Source organism: Martes martes (assembly GCF_963455335.1).
Source record: "Martes martes genome assembly, chromosome: 8".
Taxonomy (NCBI): Eukaryota; Metazoa; Chordata; class Mammalia; order Carnivora; family Mustelidae; genus Martes; species Martes martes.
Window position 1 is genome coordinate 24472123 of NC_137895.1, and position 20134 is coordinate 24492256.

At 36.7% G+C, this 20134-nt stretch overlaps 1 protein-coding gene across 1 annotated transcript in view; it reads right to left on the reverse strand.

The window, feature by feature from the left end:
• CFAP54 (cilia and flagella associated protein 54) overlaps positions 1 to 20134 on the reverse strand; it is a gene marked incomplete at its 3' end in the record, with an annotated part of 309422 nt that overhangs the window by 270294 nt on the left and 18994 nt on the right. The window contains exons 5-9 of the mRNA XM_080810201.1: positions 17713 to 17771; positions 12355 to 12498; positions 10526 to 10639; positions 10301 to 10402; positions 5256 to 5454 (exon numbers count right to left, since the gene is read on the reverse strand). Of these exons, the coding sequence (XP_080666327.1) occupies positions 5256 to 5454; positions 10301 to 10402; positions 10526 to 10639; positions 12355 to 12498; positions 17713 to 17771 (618 nt within the window). The remainder of the gene's footprint in view (positions 1 to 5255; positions 5455 to 10300; positions 10403 to 10525; positions 10640 to 12354; positions 12499 to 17712; positions 17772 to 20134) is intronic.

Below are 20134 nucleotides of genomic sequence, written 5' to 3' on the forward strand. Positions count from 1 at the left end.
ATCCTGAGCCAAGACCGAGAGTCAGATGCCTAACTGACTGAGCCACCTTGGTGCCCCAAGAATTTTTAAAAAGTAAACATAAGGGGAAGGAACAAAGAAGTAACACAAAAAATGAAAGAAAGATGTAAGACCTCAATGTACCTCCCTACCAAACCTCCCCTAGACCAAGTATAACAACATGTAAGAACAGCACAGGAAAAGACACTGTAAAAGCTAAAACTGTAAAACAACAAGGTTTAAACCTTGAGAGACTTCTCAACACCATATACAAGACTACAGAGAAATGTCTTCAAAATTCTAAAAAAAAAACTAACTTCTAAGCAAAATATTATATCTAGCTAAATTATTTCAAAGTTTTTATAGTTTATATTTGAGCAAAAAGAAATGAATTTAGATAGGAGTGGTGAAAAATGGGAAAGATGAAGGAAAAGGCTTAATAGTGTATGCACTGTCTTAAAAAAACAATGACCAGGACTGGTATCTAGAACATACAACAAAGAACTCTCAAAATTCAATAGAAAAAATAAGCCATCCAATTAGAAAATGGGCAAAAGACACTAAAGAGAAAGAGAATATGAAGGTGGCAAATAAATACATGAAAAGATGTTCAGCATCATTATCCATTAGGGAAAAGCCACAATGACATATCACTAGACACCTCTCAGAATGGCTAAAAGAAATAGTGAGAACATCAAATATTGTCGAGGATATTATAAAACTGGATCATTCATACATCGTGAGTAGGAATGTAAAATGGTACAGTCAACCTGGAAAACAATATGGCAATTTTCCACAAAACAACATACACACTTACCCAGTAATTATGCTCTTGAGTATTTATCCCAGAGAAGTAAAAACGCATGTGCACACAAAGAACTGTACTCAAATGTTCGTAACAGCTGTACCCTAAGAGCCAAAAACTGGAAAGAACTCAAATGTCCTTCAATGGGTAAACAGTCAAACAAACGGTGACACACCCATACCCTGGACTACTACTCAGCAGTCCTAAGAAGTGAACTATTAATGCACACAACAACTCAGATACATCTCAAAGTAATTATACTGAGTAAAAAAACACATGTATAGTCACTTCGTTTATGGCAAAAGGATACGATAGTCAATGAGGAAAGGAAGGTCTCTTCAATAAACAGTACTATGTCAGCTAGATGTTATATGGAAATAAATCTTGATCTCTACCTCATACCAACAAAAACAAAATTGAGACCTAATGTAAGAGAAAAAATAATAAAGCTTCTAGAAGAAAATATTGGAATATATCTTTATGACATTATAGTACAGAGATTTCTTAAATATGACACAGAAGTGGTTAACTATAAAGGCTATACTGATAGACTAGACTACATTAAAGTTAATAATTCCTATTCCTTAACAGATATAATTAAGAGAATGAACAGGAAAGTCACCAAGTGGGAAAAGGTATTTGCAATATATATATATACACATATATATTCAACAAAGAACTTATATCCAGAATCTATAAAGTATTTTGACAAACCAACAAGAAAAATGCAAATAGCCCAATAGAAAAATTGACAAAAGATGGTTCACAAACTGGCCCCCAACCACAGAGGGCAAAGAGACTGAAGATGAGGCAGACCACTCCAGATTGGTAAGTGGTAGTTTTAATAAAGCAAAGGAGGGGTGCCTGGGTGGCTCAGTGGGTTAAAGTCTCTGCCTTCAGCTCAGGTCATGATCCCAGGGTCCTGGAATTGAGCCCCGCATCGGGCTCTCTGCTCAGCAGGGAGCCTGCTTCCCTTCCTCTCTCTCTCTGCCTGCCTCTCTGCCTACTTGTGTTCTCTGTCAAATAAATAAAATCTTTAAAAAAATAAAAATAAAGCAAAGGAACTTACACACTAGGCTTGTCTATAGTTTCTACAGAGTTTCTGCAGAAGATTTAACTAGGTTCAGTCATGTATACCATCCACCTGGTCTCAACAACACCTTACTCTCACAAGGCTACATCCTTGAAACCACTGCTAGTATAAAAATAGTAGGTGGGACATACACGCCAAAGACTGGGTGGGGTGGAAGATGGGAAGTATAAGGAGCCTTCAAATGCCTGGGTCCAGCTCAAGGATTAACTGGTGGTCATATCATCTTGATGACCTCCTCCAACGAAGCTGAACAGGCACTTTGAAAAATAGGATATCCAAATGGTGAAGAAATGTATGAAAAAGTACTCAACTTCATTAGTTAAGTTCATCAGAGAAATGTACATTAAATCCATAATACTACTTAATTTACTGAATTCACACCAGAATGGACATATGAAAAGACAAATCTTACATCTAAGTGTCCAAATTTGGAGCAATTAGAACTCTCATAAAATGTTGCTGGTGGCAGTTAGAATGGCCAAAATTAGCAAGACAGGAAACAACGTGTGTTGGAGAGGATGTGAGAAAGGGGAACCCTCTTACACTGTTGGTGGGAATGCAAACTGGTGCAGCCACTTTGGAGAACAGTGTGGTGATTCCTCAGGAAATTAAAAATAGAGCTTCCCTATGACCCTGCAATTGCACTACTGGGTATTTACCCCAAAGATACAGATGTAGTGAAAAGAAGGGCCATCTGTACCCCAATGTTTATAGCAGCAATGGCCACGGTCGCCAAACTGTGGAAAGAACCAAGATGCCCTTCAACGGATGAATGGATAAGGAAGATGTGGTCCACATACACTATGGAGTATTATGCCTCCATCAGAAAGGATGAATACCCAACTTTTGTAGCAACACGGACAGGACTGGAAGAGATTATGCTGAGTGAAATAAGTCAAACAGAGAGAGTCAAGTATCATATGGTTTCACTTATTTGTGGAGCATAACAAATAATATAGAGGACAAGGGTACATGGAGAGGAGAAGGGAGTTGAGGGAAATTGGAAGGGGAGGTGAACCATGAGAGACTATGGACTCTGAAAAACAACCTGAGGGTTTTGAAGGGGCAGGGGGTGGGAGGTTGGGGGAACCAGGTGGTGGGTATTAGGGAGGGCACAGATTGCATGGAGCACTGGGTGTGGTGAAAAAACAATGAATACTGTTATGCTGAAAATAAATTAAAAATTTAATAAAAAAAAAAGTTGCTGGTGGTATAAACTGGTTAAAAAAGAAACCATTCTGGAAAACAGTATATGCTACAGCAAAATACACACATACCCTATGCTGTATCTATTCCACACCAACAGAAATGCAAAGCAGATGACGTTTACCACTTCTCTTCCAGCAATTTATAAAACCAGTTGACCAAAAAATATCAGTAGGAATAGAGAAGATTTAACTATGTGATTTACAAACTTTACCTAATGAACTTATCCATAAAGCAATGTGCCCAAGAATGAAAGAATATATAGTCTTTTCAAGTACATACAGACTATTTACCAAAACTGGCAAGTTAGGCCATAAACCACAACCTAATAATTTCAATAGCTTCAAAAAATATCAAATTGAATATATGTTCTGACCACTATAAGTATGCTAGAGATCAATACAGAAAGACAATTAGTGTATCTCCATGTTTTTTGACTTGTGACTCAGATATCAAAGAAAAAAACACAATGGGAATTTGAAAATATTCTTAACTAAATGATAATGAAGATATGATGAATCAAAATTTCAGGGATATAGCTACAGTTGCATTTAGAGAGAAATGTCTTAATATGCATATGTTAAGTAAGGATAAATCCTGAAAAATCAATGATCTAAGCTTCCAAGTCAATAACTTTTTAAAAATCAGCAAAGTAAATCCAAGAGAGTAGAATAAGAGAAAGAATAAAGAGCAAAAACTTATAATATGAAAAACAAATTTATAATAGAGAGGATAAACACAAATACTGCTCATGGAAAAAGACTAATGAAACTGGTAGACTCCTGATGAAACTGATGAGAGAAAAAGGCAAGCTGACCACTATTAGGGATGAAAAAGAGGAGCCCAGATACCTACAGATCTTATTAACATTAAGAAGATCATAATGAAATATTATAAACAATTTTATGAAAATTTGAAAATATTGGATCAAAAATCAAATTTTTTTCAAGTCCTATTTAACAAACTAATAGAAGATATTTTTAATGAAAAGAAAGCCTAAATCATTTTATATGTATGGGAAACTTTTAATCCATAGTTAAAAACCTTTCCACAAAGAAAATTCCAACTCCAAATGCCTTCACCAGTAAATTCAATCAAACATATAAGAAATAACATCAGTCTGACACAAAATCTTCCAGATAAGAGAGAAAGAGAGTGTATGTACTTCTCAACTCTTTATATGAGCTCAATATGACCTTGAAAGCAAAACCTAAAAAGGACACTACAAGAAAGGAAAATCTGTCTTATGAACAGAAGCAAAATAATAAACATTAGCAAACAAAATCAAATTATATATCAAAAGGATAATGCTCACCTCCACATTAGATTTATTCCAAAAATATAGTGGTTAACAATTAGATAAGCAATCAACGTAATTTGTCACATTAACAGAAATAAACTAGAAATCCATTCAATCAACTCAATAAATCCAGAAAAGGCTTTTGATGAAATTCAACAACTATTCATAATTAAAAACAAACAAAACTCAGCAAACCAAGAATAACAGCAACTTCCTTAATCTGGACAAAAATGTATCTTAAAAAATCCTTCAGCAAACATCAAAATTAATGGTAAAATGTCAAAAGCCTTCTATGTGAGATCATAAATGAGACAAGAATTATCTGCTATTACCACTTCCATTTCATGTTTTATTGGAGATCTTATCCAATGCAATAAGCCAAGAAATGCAAGAAAGAAGAAATTAAAAGATTAAGAACTGGAAAGAGAGAAATACAATAGTCATTATTCACAGATAATGATTATACACCTAAGCAAATCCAAAAGAAAATCTCATAAATTATTTAAATTATTAGTTGTGTTTAATAAGATTGCTGAATTTAAGATTAAAAAAACTGGCTATCATTTTCTTTTTTTTTAAGATTTTATTTACTTATTTAACAGAGAGAGAGCAATCACAAGTAGGCAGAGAGGCAGACAGAGAGAGAGGAGGAAGCAGGCTCCCTGCTGAGCAGAGAGCATGATGCGGGGCTCAATCCCAGGACCCCAAGATCATGACCTGAGCCGAAGACAGAGGCTTAACCCACTGAGCCACCCAGGCACCCCTGGATATCATTTTCTTATATGTGGAATACCATACTAAAATTTTCGTCTTTCATGTTATACCATAATATATTATTTTAACAAATTATTTACTTATTAAAAGTTCTTTTCCTGCCATAAACAGTTCTGAGACAACATCACGAACTTCTACTTCATCTGTAACAATAGGTCCAGTTTGTAGTGTGCGCCTATTTGAGTCAGAAAGAGCTTCTAAGACGGCCAGAAACCGGGATGCAGTGCTATCCAACATCTCATCCAACAACCGCTCTGTGACAGTACGTGGCCATGGCAACTGGAATTAAAAAAAAAAAAAAAAAACCACAGTCCACTTCTTTAGAGTTCTACAGTGTTTAATATCATAAGCAAAGATAAGCAAGGCATATTTCATTAATGCTAAAAGAGAGAGTGGCTGGCCTGTCAATGAGATGGCTACTTTTATGGTGTTCATTTCCAAGGTGTTTCTCCAGACTCCATTAAAGTTGATGTCATGACACCATTACATCAAAGACTGCTATTGCTTTATGTCCATGTTTCCAAGGCAGCATTAAAAGGCTGTTTATTACTATCTTTTTATTAGGGCAACATCAATCTCCGTATGCTTTGTGTTACCTTAATTACAGTCTTCAGGAACTGATATTCAAACTTCGGTTGCCTAGGAATCTCTCAGGAGTGCTTTTTAGATTCACAGACCAAATCTTGAGATTCAGTGGGTCTAGGTGGGGCACTTTTCATAAGCACCACAGGAAATTCTAATGCAGAAGATCCTTAAACCCAAATTTGAAACAATATTTTACAGTATAAATAGTTGGTCTTGTGGTAGTTAATAAAAGAAGAATTGACCAGCTATACACTAATACGCTAATGGCTGTTAGAGCCCTGTACGAATTCCCAGCCACTGTGCGTTGTATCATCCCAGAATGATTTCCCCTCCTGCCTATGACTTGCCACTACACTATTCTTCAGACAACAAATCTGTTCTCTGTATTTAGATTACCAGTAAATAAAAGAAGTAGCTCTGGTCAACTTTTCTAGAATCCATGTCCAGTTAGAAGATACCTGTCATATTCCCCATGATTCCTCTGTTCCTGTCCATCTTGGGGGCAAAGTCAGAGAGACATAAAAACATAAACAGGGTTAAAACTGCTTTGGAGTATTTTTCCCCAAACAACCAACTTCTCTACTCATTAGCTTCTATGACTTTTCAATCCATAGGTTAACTTATAGGTTAAAAACCTCAATAAACTTGAACTTCATGCCCTAGCCTCTCTTTACTAACAGACATAAGGGTTTCTTCTAAGATTTTTACTGTAAGTTAAAACAGAGCTTTCTAAAATTATACTTGAAAGCGTTATAAATTTTCTAATAATTAGAAGTATTCAAAACGAACTTATAAAAACCAAAGATTAGACTTAAATTGCTTTTAGAAATACCGTAGAAAAACTAACAAAAAGTGAAATAGAATATTTATCAACGCTGTAGATGAATACCAAGTAAAAGATTTTAAAACATAAATATTTAAAAGATCTATAAAAAAGATTAAGGCAATAAAAAAACAATGGGTTGCCAAGCATGACAAGCAAAATATTAATGTCTATAAAAATGATGAGCTCAGGGGCGCCTGGGTGGCTCAGTGGGTTAAAGCCTCTGCCTTCGGCTCGGGTCATGATCCCAGGGTCCTGGGATCTAGCCCCGCATCGGGCTCTCTGCTCAGCAGGGAGTCTGCTTCCCCTTCTCTCTTTGCCCACCTCTCTGGCTAATTGTGATCTCTGTCTGTCAAATCAATAAATAAAATCTTTAAAAAAAAATGATGAGCTCATCTCAATATATTTCTTTCAAATATATTTTAAAAATTAAAATCATGAGTAGATAAATGGTCAAAACTGTGGAAGGCAAAATTCACAGAAAAAGGAAATAACAAGAGTAAACACAAATATAAGGGAAAGCTGGATCAAAGAAATAGTTAAAATGACAAGCCATTTATAAAAACTGAATTATTCAAAAAATAGAGAGGGATGCCTGGGTGGCTCAGTCAGTTAAGCATCTGACTCTTGATTTAGACTGAGGTCATGATCTCGGGGTTGCCAGATCAAGCCCCAAGTCAGGCTCTGCGCTCAGCGCAGAATCTGTCCTAGATTCTCTCTCTCCCTCTTTCTCTGCCCTTCCTGCTGCTCTTTCTTTCTTTCTCTCTCTCTCTCTCTCAAGTAAATAGACAGACAGATAGATAAAAATCTTTTTTAAAAAAATAACAAAACAATAACAACTTGTAGTGGATTGGTATATGCAGGCTGTACTCTGCATAGCTATTTCAGAAATCAATTTGGGAATATATATCAAGAGAAATAAAAGTGATTGTATCCTTTGATTCAAATCCTGCATCTTTAATTTTGTCCACAGGAAATTTAAAAAATAGTATATTGAAGCTGTTGATTACTTCAATATTTAGAATAACAAAGAACTGGAAACCACTAAAATTTTAAATAGTAATAAAAATATTTGACAAGTTATGGTACAAATACTGCATAGAGTATGTTAGACCATCTTTAAAATAATCAGGATGGATGAGAAGCTAAATGACATGATCCAGATAGTCTGTTCCACTTCTAAACAGACATGACATCTATGACATCTACTCCATGAAATGTATTATGTTAATTCTCCAACATAATATACCTAGCCCAGTCAAGCTTAATTTCTCACTATCCCCCAATAAACTTTGTTTGCTCCTGCTTCTAAGCTATGATCATGCTCTGGTCCTGTACTTAGAATGTTTTATCCTCTCCTCCCTGTACACTCAAATCCTGCTCATTATTCCAAGGCCATTCAAAAAGACAGAACCATGACTTTTGCTCTTGTATATTCTACCATACTTGTAACCACAGTAGGGATTTGATACATTCTGTTAAATGAATGAGAGAAAATAAATAATAGTAATAACTAATATTCCTGAGGACCTTCTACACGCCAGAAACATTCTAAGGGCTTTACATGTAATTCATTAAACTCTACCATTATTTCCTTAATACTTATCACAAACTATAATTACTATACTTATTTATTATGCAATTCCTCCACTAAAATGTATCTCCTATCTATCTTGTTTATATAGCAGGTACTATAAAAATATTTATTGAATGAATCACTAAACAGTCAATCATTATTAGTATGGATTAGTAGTCCTTTAAAGGAATCCTTTGAAAGTCAAAATGATTAACTGTGCGTTCACAATGGACTGCCAAATTCAGAAATGTTTTATAAAATAGATTTAACACATATTACAATTACTTTCTTTTGTAGACACATAAAATTATTTCATACATATAAATCAGAACATTCAGCAAAGTATGTCAAGGTAATATACTATGACTTTATAAAAAGGGTATGTTGACTATTCCCTATAGAAACTACCAACTAAACTAAAAGATATACCACCAGACCTTTCCATAAAATAATTACCTTAAAGGAAACCAGAAATAGACATGTCTTTAATATAATGTTACCTGGAATCTGAAATGTTTTTCTTTGAAAATATACTTAATTTTTATAGAAGGATGATTATAAAGCATAATAATATGCTAATTAATGACAATCTTCCAGCTTTGGACACTTAAATTTGGCTTGCTCAGAGAAAAAAAAAATTGCCAGTCAGAAAAAAAACCTACCCATTGCTTTCTTACAAATGCCAGAGGCTGTTACTACTCAACAATACCAGATGCAGGCAGTTCCACAGCTCATCTAAGAAACTGTCCATGATTGAGCAAGTCACCACCCCCACTGACTATCCACCATTGGTCAGTAAGGAATATGATTTTAAAAGGATATATGAAATGTACCTCTGGGCTCAGCAGTCAACATGCCATAGTCACACTAAGTAGCAATAGAAAGCTACCATGCATGCCCCCAAAATTTTTATTATTTAGACATTATGATCTACTTTAGAGAAAAGAAAAATAATTTCTCCTAAATGTTGTAAGAAGAAATGAGTGAAGAAAGCAGCAGTTTTTGGAGTATTGAGAAAGCACTGGACGAGCGTCCTGGGGTCTAGTTGCAGCACGGCCAGCAGCTGCCTTTGTCACCTTGAGGCCGTAACTTAAGTACTCTGGGCTTTATTTTCCCACGTATAATAATAGGACAGGACTGAACCAGATGGCTTCTTAAATTTCTTCCAGATTTTGAAATTCTACTACTCTCCTGTCCAAAACTGCTCAGCTTCCCCTTCACTTTCATTTTCAGGCCCTACCAAGAAGTTCATAGAAGAAATTTACAGCCATCTAGAATAGTCAGGGAAGGCTTTTAAGAAAAAATGAACTGGGCTTTAAGGGATACTGAGATTCAGAAGGTCAAGGACAAGATAGTGGGAGAAGGACAAGGCAAGGGGGAGAAAGGGTGGAGGACCCCAGAAGGTATAACTATACCCCAGTCTTCCTCCCTGACAGCCCTTAGTGCTGCTGACCAAGCACAGTTGTAGCCAGGAGAACCATATGATGAGTTTTGACATGTGAGAAAAGAACACTGTCCCTTCTATGCTGGGTATTATGGCCTGCACAAGATTCTCCAGAGCTTTCTCAAATCCCCTGTGGCAGAACAACCCTAACTTTCAAAATGAGGGCTTCTGCTCAATCTGACCCTTACTGGCAGTCATGAATAGAGCCCCCTGTGAACTATCATAACCATGATGCTAGTGAGAAATAACGTTTATTTTAAGCCACTGAGATATGGGGGTTGTTTTTGCTACAGTGCAGCCTAGTTCCTAAACACTCCCAAGGGTGAAGTCTGAAGCTAAGGAGAGAAGGTGTCTCCACCTTCTCTCCAACCTCAAAGCCCACTAAGCTAACACCAACCAGTCAAAGACAAAGGCCTCCATGGCTCCACTCAAGTCCACATCTGAACCCTTCCCAGGCTCTTTTTCTGTATCTTGCCCTTTAAAGTTACAAAACTGGGCTTGTGGGAAGGTAAAAATGCTTTAAGGAAAGGATAGAGTGAGGCTGTGTCCACAGTGGGAAGGCATTCCTCTATTTGCCACTGGTGCAGAGAACAGGGAGTAGGATTTAATACTGAGTGACCAAGCTTCAAAGATGGGAGGTATAACACAAATATCCTGCAAAAAGAATCTGAACAAGAGAAAATACTCTTGGACTTACGGTTTGAGCTTCCCTCAGGTTAACTCTTATCTTTGGTCTAAAGACACTTTTGCTTTTTCTTCTAGATTCAAATACTCCTCTTTTGAAGATCATCACTGCCATCTGTCTCAAAAAAAAGAATTATATATGAGGTAACAATGGGATGCACTTCTCAACCACTAATACTAAGTTCTTAATCAACTATATAGTGCAGTAAATTTCTTTCATTTCATGAAATTTTTATACCTTTATTGTGGCCTCTCTATAATGTCTTCTGGATTCTTCCTGTGATTGTGAGGAACTCATTAATTCCAGTTGCCTTAACTCATCAATTTTAGCTAAAGCACGCCGAGCAAATGCCTGTATGCAATTAAAATAAATTTAATTCATAATAAATGAGAGTATAGTGATTAAAAATGTATCAAGATAGCATGTTTTATTCTCCCAGATATTTGATTTAATTGGTAAATTAAACTCTAGGTTGATGCTAACTCCTTATAACACTATAACTATCCCGTCGATCATTTCCTACAAGTGTCCCAATATTCTGCAGGTCTAAAGTTAATAAGCTGTCAGATATGTTAAATTTACAAATCAAGAAAATGCCAGAATTCTGTATTTCTTTTAAGAAAAGCCAAATTCTGTAGCTTCATATAGATGATCACTTCTCTGGTATCGCATACACACACACAAACACACCCCTCTTTGAAATACTGACCTTCTTACTAAAGCATCCTGTACTATCTAGTCAACTGTTCACTTTGTCCACTAAATCATGAGGTCCTCATACGGTCTTATTTATTTTTGTATCTCTAGTACCCAGCATATAGGAAGTATCTACTAATATGTGAGGAAAGGAAGGAAGGAAGAAAGGAAGGAAAGGAGAAAGAAAGGAAAGAAGGAAGGAAGGAGATCTGCTTATTTAATCAGATCACCATTATTATGATTCTCTATAGTTCAATTTATGTCATCTGTTTTACCATTTCTTTGAAATGTTTCATCTACAATTTATAATTTTTCATGAAGATCCTTCTAGACATAATAACATACATGAAGGGCTAAATTTTCCAACAAGGAAGAATTCCAATAGGAATCAAATAGTCCAAACTGTGTATATATTCCATTCCCTGACAATTTTAATACCTACAGAAACACACCACCACTAGTACATTGTAACTAACTGTACATGTATGGTGAGTAGTTTCTAGAATGTACTCTGGGCTAGAAAATGTACCCCCAAGGGCTGTATAAGGCTATTCAGGATGAGCTGCTACCATCCAGCCATTCAGAATAAGTTGAGGCAGGAAACATTTAATGTAAAGAAGCAGCTAACCAGCCCCGATGGCTGTGAACAGGATATGAAAAGAAGATTTGTGCAAGTGTGAAGGCTCTGTCCTGCCCAAGACTTCCAGTCAAGAGGTTCAGTGAGGGTTGCAATCCACCCCTCAATGCACTCACCAGACCATACACTCTGGTGCAGGGATGTGCTGGCCTGAAGGAAGGGCTGCCTGCTTCTGATTCTCACCAAGCCCTCATCCACTGACAAGCCAGGTACCATATACTATAGAGAAGCACCTTTTTCTCACTGACACAGATTTACCATAAAGGCTAATAGAAGCCCCTAAGTTATATTTCAAGTAATCAGTCTAAAAGATACACAGGAAAAGAAGAAAAACAAGAAACCTCATATATTAAACAAACGGCAGCTGGAAGTAGAGAAAGGCAAGACAAATGGACTGTAGGGGAACAGATATAAAACTAAACAGGGAAGGAAAGTGACTTGCATACAAGCATCCAATGAGGAAGGTAACTGAAATCTTGCTCAGAACAGGGGCAGAGGAAGCGGAAGTGAATGGAGAAGAAAGGAGAGAGCAGAATGTCGAACAAGAGATCAACAGAATGGAGAAGCCAAGCACATTTCTGCAAATAAACCCTGGGACTTGTGTCTTTCTCCCAACACAATTCTTTAGGTTACATTTGTCCGTTTGTGTTTGTGTTGCTGGACATCTGAAGAAGAAAATACTAAATAACTTATGCTTTAAAAACTGGAATCCTGAGAATGAAAAGCGGCCCACCTCTCCATGAATGTCAGCTTGGCAGTCATAGTAGCACTGGCAGACGGCAGTGTAAAGAGTAGCTCTCCAGGTCAAGTACCTGACAGACAGGAGAGGGACTGAACATTCCATACACATGCTGGCCCACAGGAGGTAATCTAAGGCCTGAGAAAGAAAGAGGACACTCAAATGTATTTTCATTTTAAGCTAACAATGATGATTTCTATCTAATATAATCTAATTATAAGTTGTGAGCACAAGCTGCTGACTGCTTAAACCAAAAATGCTATAAAGAGTGAGTCAAGAGAAAAGAAGCATTTAAAAGCAAAGGAGTAATTTAAAGAACTCAAAATATCAAGTTAGTTATTTTAAATGTCTTCCTTCTTAGCTCCTAAAGTGCTATGAACTCAACTGGTTTTTATTAATATCTTTAAAGTGTCACCAGCAGTGTAGGAGGTAATTTACACAGATGTTTCTCTACCTACATATCTACATTACATTCAATGACATTAATATGCTCACATGTGTGTGATTCCAAAGCTAGACTGTAATCTCTCGGAAAACAAGAATGGCACTTTGTTATTATATCACCAGCACCTGGAAGAATCCCAGGTACATAGCAGTTATCTCCAAGTGCTAGTAAATGAATTCAGTGGACAATCTCAAAGTCAGCAGAACAAACACGGGAGAGCCAACAAGTCTTTGAGACTCTCGGGAAAATAATGATAATAAATTTGGACAGCAGAATAAAGTCCTTCTTCCTATAACAAATTTGGCCTTCAATAATTGAGGAAGTAATTAAGGAAAAATACGTCTGTAATAGTCAACTCTTGGAAAGGCAAATCATCAGAATGATCTGGGAGCTTCATAGGCATGAAGCAACCCCCCCCCAACTGACAGTATTTAATAGTAAAAATAGATAAAACACTGGTAACATTCAGACCCTATTACCATCTCTGGAGCCTTCAAACACATGTGCAAGCAGCTCAGCTTTCTCATCTAAGAGAAAGAAATCTGAAAGGCCAGAATTCTCCACTATCTAGTCAGTTTTGATTCCAAAGGAAAAGAGAATGCTGGAAGTAGAGCAGAGTTTGACACAGAATTATAATATTCTTTGCTATCCACTAAGCTCATCCCACCAGAATGTAAAATCACTTAGGAAAGGGACCTTGTCTATCTTGTTCACCACCATATCCCCATCTCCTAAAACCATCTGGCATGTTGACTGACTGACCTTCATTTAAAAAATCTCTAGTTAATGATGCTAAATGTGGAACTATGTTAAGTAATCATAGAATCAAAGGGCTGAAAGTCAGTCTAATTTCATCCCTACCAATATCACTGGCACCACCACCAAATGTCCTATACCTTTCCAAACCAAGAGTTCTCACCTCTAGCAACAAGGAACATGCCACATGGCATCAGAAAAGTGCTTTCTTAATCTGAAATGAAATCCACCTTGATATACCTCCAGTGCACTGGTCCTAGTTACACATCCTGGAATAGCATAGAACCACCCCAAATCCACTTCCAACATACAGCTTTCCAAGAATCGGAAAACCACCTGTGCTCCTGTCTTCTCCCCATCTCTCTCTCCAGGATAACCAACCCTGGATGCTTTTAAATCTCCTAGGACTGTACTTCCCTTCCCCATCATGGTTAGTCTCCTGTGGTTTTGCTCCAAGCTGCCAATGTCCTTTGTGGTGCATGACTTCTTCACAATAAAATGAAGCTTTCAGTCCCTGGTTCTGGACACTACATCTCTACTAAGTGGGCCCAGGGTTGCTTTATTCCTGTTGTTGTTGTTGTTGTATGCTAACCTTGCCACGCTATGAACTGAGGTGGAATTAGCAGTCATCCAAATGAATTTTCTCACATTTGTTGCCCAAAAACCCTACTGTGGATTTTTGCATATGGACTGTTATGGTTTGCGGGGTTATGGGATCAAACTGTGTATAAATTTTTCCCCTTTAAATTCACATATCTTTTCAAAACCCCTTGGGATCCCTGATATTAGAAATTTCACATTTCAAAATAAAAATAGCTTTAGTCACTAATTGCTCATATTACATTTGGGTTCAAATGCAGACTTAGAATAAAAGATGCCAATCACATATTTTAGTGCCAGAAGGGACCTCAAAAGTAACCCAATTTAACTCCAAGAGGCCAAACTGCTTGTAAGCAACAGAGCTGGGGCTGGAATTCAGGGCTTTGGACTCCCAAGTACAGCAGCGTTCCTTCCACTACATGAGGCAGCCTTAACAAAGGGGGAGTTCTGAAAACCGAGCATTCTACTTAGGGTTTTGAAAAACTGTCAGATTTAAAGATGAAAAAGCCATTTCTAAAACAAAAAATCTTAATTTGTAGCCTTTTTCTTGCTCCTAAAATCTCAAAAGAATATTAATTTAGAAAAAAAAAAGTTGATGGGATTTCAGTGAACTGTTGTCTTCAGAAGGGAAAAAAATTTTTGAAAAACCCAATTATAAGAGCCCAGCAAGCGCCGGGCTCAGGTGCGGAGCAGGAAAAACCTACGGTTTATCAGCTTGGCCACAGGATGGCACTGCAGCATCATTTATGTCGGCTTGTACCCTTGAACAGAAACAACACTGATGGGCATTTCAAAGTTTGGATTTCAGATTCATCTAATGGTACGTGGAATCATTTGACAATAATTGTTCAAACCACAAAATTTTACTAAACTATTTTAGTTCTATAGTAAAATAAAACAGAAATAACTTTTTTTTTTAATTAATAGATTCTACCATATTTTCTTATGCTTGCTGAGTACCATACAGTTTTAAATGCCTCAAGAGAAACTATAGATTAAACCATAAGTGAAAGTGAAGTTGTGATATGTCTTTAGGAAAAGAGCCTTCAGAAATCTGGTCTCCCTCCACTCCCTAAGGTTATACTGTTGACCTGTGTTTCCGATCTGGGGAAAAGTCCCTGGTCAGTCCTGGTCTTCAGGACAGCTTCAGGAATAGAGTCATGTTGAAAAACCATTAACCCTCCAACATGGCTCCTCCATTTGAGTGGGTGAACCAAAACAGGATGGTTCATGACAGGATTAAATTTAGTCAGCAGGCATGCATTACTCTAGTAGTGTTGAAAGGCAGTACAGTGCAGCGTTGGCCTCAGCTACACTTCTCTGTGAGACATTGAGCCTCAGCTTCCTCGCCTTTAAGATGAAGGCAGTAATAGCACCTTTCTCAAAGTGGTGGTATGAGGATTAAATGAGACAATATGTGAAGAAAGTGCTTAGCAGCATACCTGATAAATGGTAGGCATTCACTGAACAGATAATGATGATGATGATGATGATGATATTGATGATAATGATGATGGTACCCACCTCATAAGGCACCTACATTGAGCATTATATATGCAAAGCCCTTCACACAATACCTAACACATAGTAGGGATTCAACAATAATAACAAATGGTAGCCATAATGTCTAGATCCTATATGAACAGGAGTTTAGATTGCTCTAGGACGACCCCAGGAAAAGCCTAAGTATTACATGTCAATTTCTCTTTCTGTTGTATGCTACAACAGACTGGAACTCTAAAACTACCACAAAATCAGAATCCCTCATACTGAGAAGTGCTCAGATGTGGCTGGTCCTCCAAGGGCTTGTCCTTATTATAGCTCAGGAATCAACTCACCAGCTGAGGGCTTGGGAATTTCTGGATGAAAATTTTTAATTTCAGTGAAATTTCTTACACCGAACAAACAGAAAGAACCACATTTCAATCTTCAAGTGCCAACTGTATGACCACCCACCACCCCAAAATTCTTGTATCTCTCATTCTCCCTACTCCTATCCTACAAGACTGGGAATTATCCTCCTTCAGCCCTTATTTTGTCAGACAAAAGCTCAAGTTCAATAAGGGGGAGAGGAGATGTCTTATGTAGGATTTAAATAAGAAATACTTTTGAGATGACTATCACATGAAGGTAAAATTCTCTCAGCATTAATAAGTACAAACACTAACAGTTAAATTTTGGCACAGTTATCTCTGTCCTTCGAGGCTCTGGCAGACAAATGCTGTAGCAGACCAAACTATGATGGCTCTGTGCAGCAGTATTTGTTGCCACGGCAAGTGCAACAGGAGTATGCAAATTCTCTTTAGGAAATCATCTGGAACTGAATGTAGAATTGTTGGAATAGTGTGGAGGCCACATTTACATTATTCATGAAACAGTCTCCCTTCATTTCAATTTACATTCAAAGCACAGAGCTTGCTCAAGTCACTGTCAGTAATAGAGCTTTTAAAAGTGAGGAACAAAACAGAGAGAGAACACATAATTAATGTTATGCATCCTTTGATACCATCCATCCAAAGATACACGCAAGTATCTTTGCTTCCATTTTTATTTTTTAGGCATTGTCAAATTTTAAGATATTAGGCTATATTTTGAGGAAATAAGGAAAAAAAAGTACCTGCACTGAGTGTTAGAATATTCAGCATAAGGTTTTGTATGCAGTGAAAAAAAAAAAACAAAGCAGTAATGTTTAAGATAGCAGAAACAATTCAAGCATGCTCTCGACGGAAGTGTATTCTCCCTTCTAGGCCTATATTCCAACAACTGGACATTGATATGTGGAATAAATATGTCTCCTACAGACAAAAAGTGCTACTAACATTGAAAGGAAGTGTCAGCCACTTCCTCAAGCTAAAACTGAGAGGTTAAGTACTAGTAAGTATGAATCTTATTGTAAAATAAAGGACCCTTGCCCTCAGGTCATAACTGGGACAGTGTTTAGGTGGACATTCACCCAACTAGCATGTGAGCCATAAGTCAAGTCCAAGCTGTTGGAGAACACTGAAGTCCAAACTCCATAGCATACATAGAGTCACCATACCTTGTCATCCAAACCAGAATACTTTAAGGAGTGAAAGGGAGCTATTAATAATTACTTATTAATAACTAGTTATTAAGTATAACTGTTATTAATTATGACTTTTTATTAATAACTATAATAAATAATTAATAACTATTAACAGTTACTCTAGGACAACAGACATAAAGCAGGACTGTCCTGGTAAGCCAGGATGGATGGTCAACCTACCTAAAGATAAAGTTACCAGAGGAATGTTTAGTATCAAGTTGACAAGTAATGACTAATCTGAGAGACTGAGAGACACAGGAGACTACCTATCAATTTTAGGAATTCTTTTTTTATTAATATTTTATTATCTTTTTATTTTTAGAAATGATCATTCAAGTAAAAGAATAGTAAAACTATATAATAAATATTTATTAAATTTTTTTATGTAATTCACTAATTTTCTTTGTTCAGCACTCAATGCTAACAAAAGTCTTGAGAAAAACAGGAAATAGAGAGCAAGATATTTTGTCAGTAAATTTCATACCTTGGAAGACTGACCTATGATCATCAGTTTTCTGCAAATGGTATATATGTAAATGGTACCTAGATGAAGAAAAAGACTGTTAATATATTTTATAGTTAAATAATGGAAATTTTATATCCTAACTTCTGTGGTTTAAGTCTATAGTTCCTAAAACAAGTGATCTTATGAGACAGTCTGATAATGGTTAGAGTTATAACCATTACAGTTTTTTTATAACTTGCAGCCAAATCATTAAAAGAACTGATTTGACCATATTTTAAGTAAGGAGACATAGGAATCTTTTATCCTCATTTGAAGGGCAGCGTAAGTTTTGAAATATATTAAACAAAAGAATATTTAAGTAGCATAATTTATATACCCTGCAGTTTTATAAAATGCTACTGGTGCCTATGGTTTATGACTGAAAAACTAGATTGATCTCCAAATAAGATTAGAATACATATTAATCAAAATGGTACATTACTGAACAAGGAAACTCATGATAACTTAAAAATCAAAACATATAATAGATTGTATTTTATTTATTTGCAGTCTCATAATATTTACCCCTTCATTAAGGTATGTCTTATAAGCACTCTAGTGAAAAACAGCATTTCCAACTTCTATTTCAGAGCATTCAAGTATGGCTTTTTGTTTTTTGTTTTTGATGGTTAGGCCGTTATTTAAATGAAAACAGAAGGGTAGAAAACTGGCAGAGCTGGGGCAGAGGTGGGGAAAAACATTACCAGACATCTCTCTGTATACAAAGGACATTATCATGCTACAAACATACCCCAAAGATAGTAACGTGCCTTAAAAGGCATGTAATTATAATGACAAGTAGTCTAAATATTTTCTATAAAATATCTGATCTAAAATTCATAACCATCCAAATTCAACAATTACGAATCCATGTTCACACTTAAACTTTAAAAGCTTCTGAGAAAACAGCATCTGCTCCAAAACACACATCAGTTAATTAAAATATACTTGTAAGCATAGCATAATAAACATTAATTACATAAGTCAGTGACAAAAAAAATACTGAATAAACTTTTAAACACTTGCAACACCATAAACTTTATAGAGAATGCAATGGGTCCTTAACATTCGAGGACTCAGCCTTCTTAGTGTGACTGCTCTAGGGACATGGCAGTAGTTATTTCACAAAAGGTTCACTGGGGAAGAACCACTTGGCACTAACAGCTCAAGCCCAGCATTCTTAACTCAACTTGGCTATGTTGACATCTGCTCTCAATCTTTAAAAACAAAAATGTCTGTGTTTTTTTATTTTAAAAGTCACCAAGTAAGGATATCCACAGCAAACTCGTGCCTCCCTGCAAAACATGTGATTCAGGTGTAAGCCAGAAGCCTGTGTAAACATGTCAGTAAGAGGAACTAGGGAATTTCAGAAGACCTCAGGACACTGCCCTCAAGAATGACTAGGGCCCTCTGTATTTTTAAAATAAGATTTTAACCTTTCCAGACCATATTAATGTGCTGACTATAACTGAATCCTTCTTTGATGGTTCAGGATCTTGGCCTGGCCCAAAAATTCCCATTGCAGAAGATTGACAGAGAGAGTAAATGACATAAAATGGAAAACAGTTTAAATCTTTACAATCTCGGGATATTCCGGAACTTTGTTTTGTTTTATTTTTAACCAAATCCCTAATACGAGTTTATTGCTTTGTCATGTGGCTTCTTTTCATCAAAGATGACCACCACCAAAATAATCCGGCTTTGTGAGTGTTGAATGAGTTGGGTTCAGGTTGGTTGTGAAGTAAGGTTTTATGCAATTGTCATACACCCAGTTAGAGTTTGTAAAAGAACTAAAATTGGTTAACCATCTTTAAGAAACCAAGAGTGTGGAAGCGCCTGGGTGGCTCAGTGAGTTAAGCCTCTGCCTTCGGCTCCAGTCATGATCCCAGGTTCCTGGGTTGGAGCCCCGCATTGAGCCCCGCATCGGGCTCCCTGCTCAGCGGGAAGCCTGCTTCCCTCCTCTCTCTGCCTGCCTCTCTCTCTCTCTCTCTGTCAAATGAATAAATAAAATCTTTATAAAAGAAAAAAAAAGAAACAGACCAAGAGTGTGATGTGTAACAGTCAATTAAAAGTAAAGAGAATCGTCTTAATGTCTAACAGAAAAGGTAAAATGCATTCTGATAAATTGTAGGTCAATTTATTTTTCATTACTCAAACTCCAAACTTTAAAAACTAAAAGGTCTTTGCACTTGTAAATCCCCCAGATGGAATGCCCTTCCCCCAAATATCCAAATGTCTCAGTCAGGTGTTTACTCAAGTGTCATTTCAGTGAGGTCTTCCCTGACCATTCTGTTTAAAATAGCAGCCCAGCCCCAGCCCAAACTCTGCTCTCTCTATATCCTTCCTTGCTTTTTCTCCGTCACACTCATCACTCTCTGACACACCATTTAATTTTGATTTA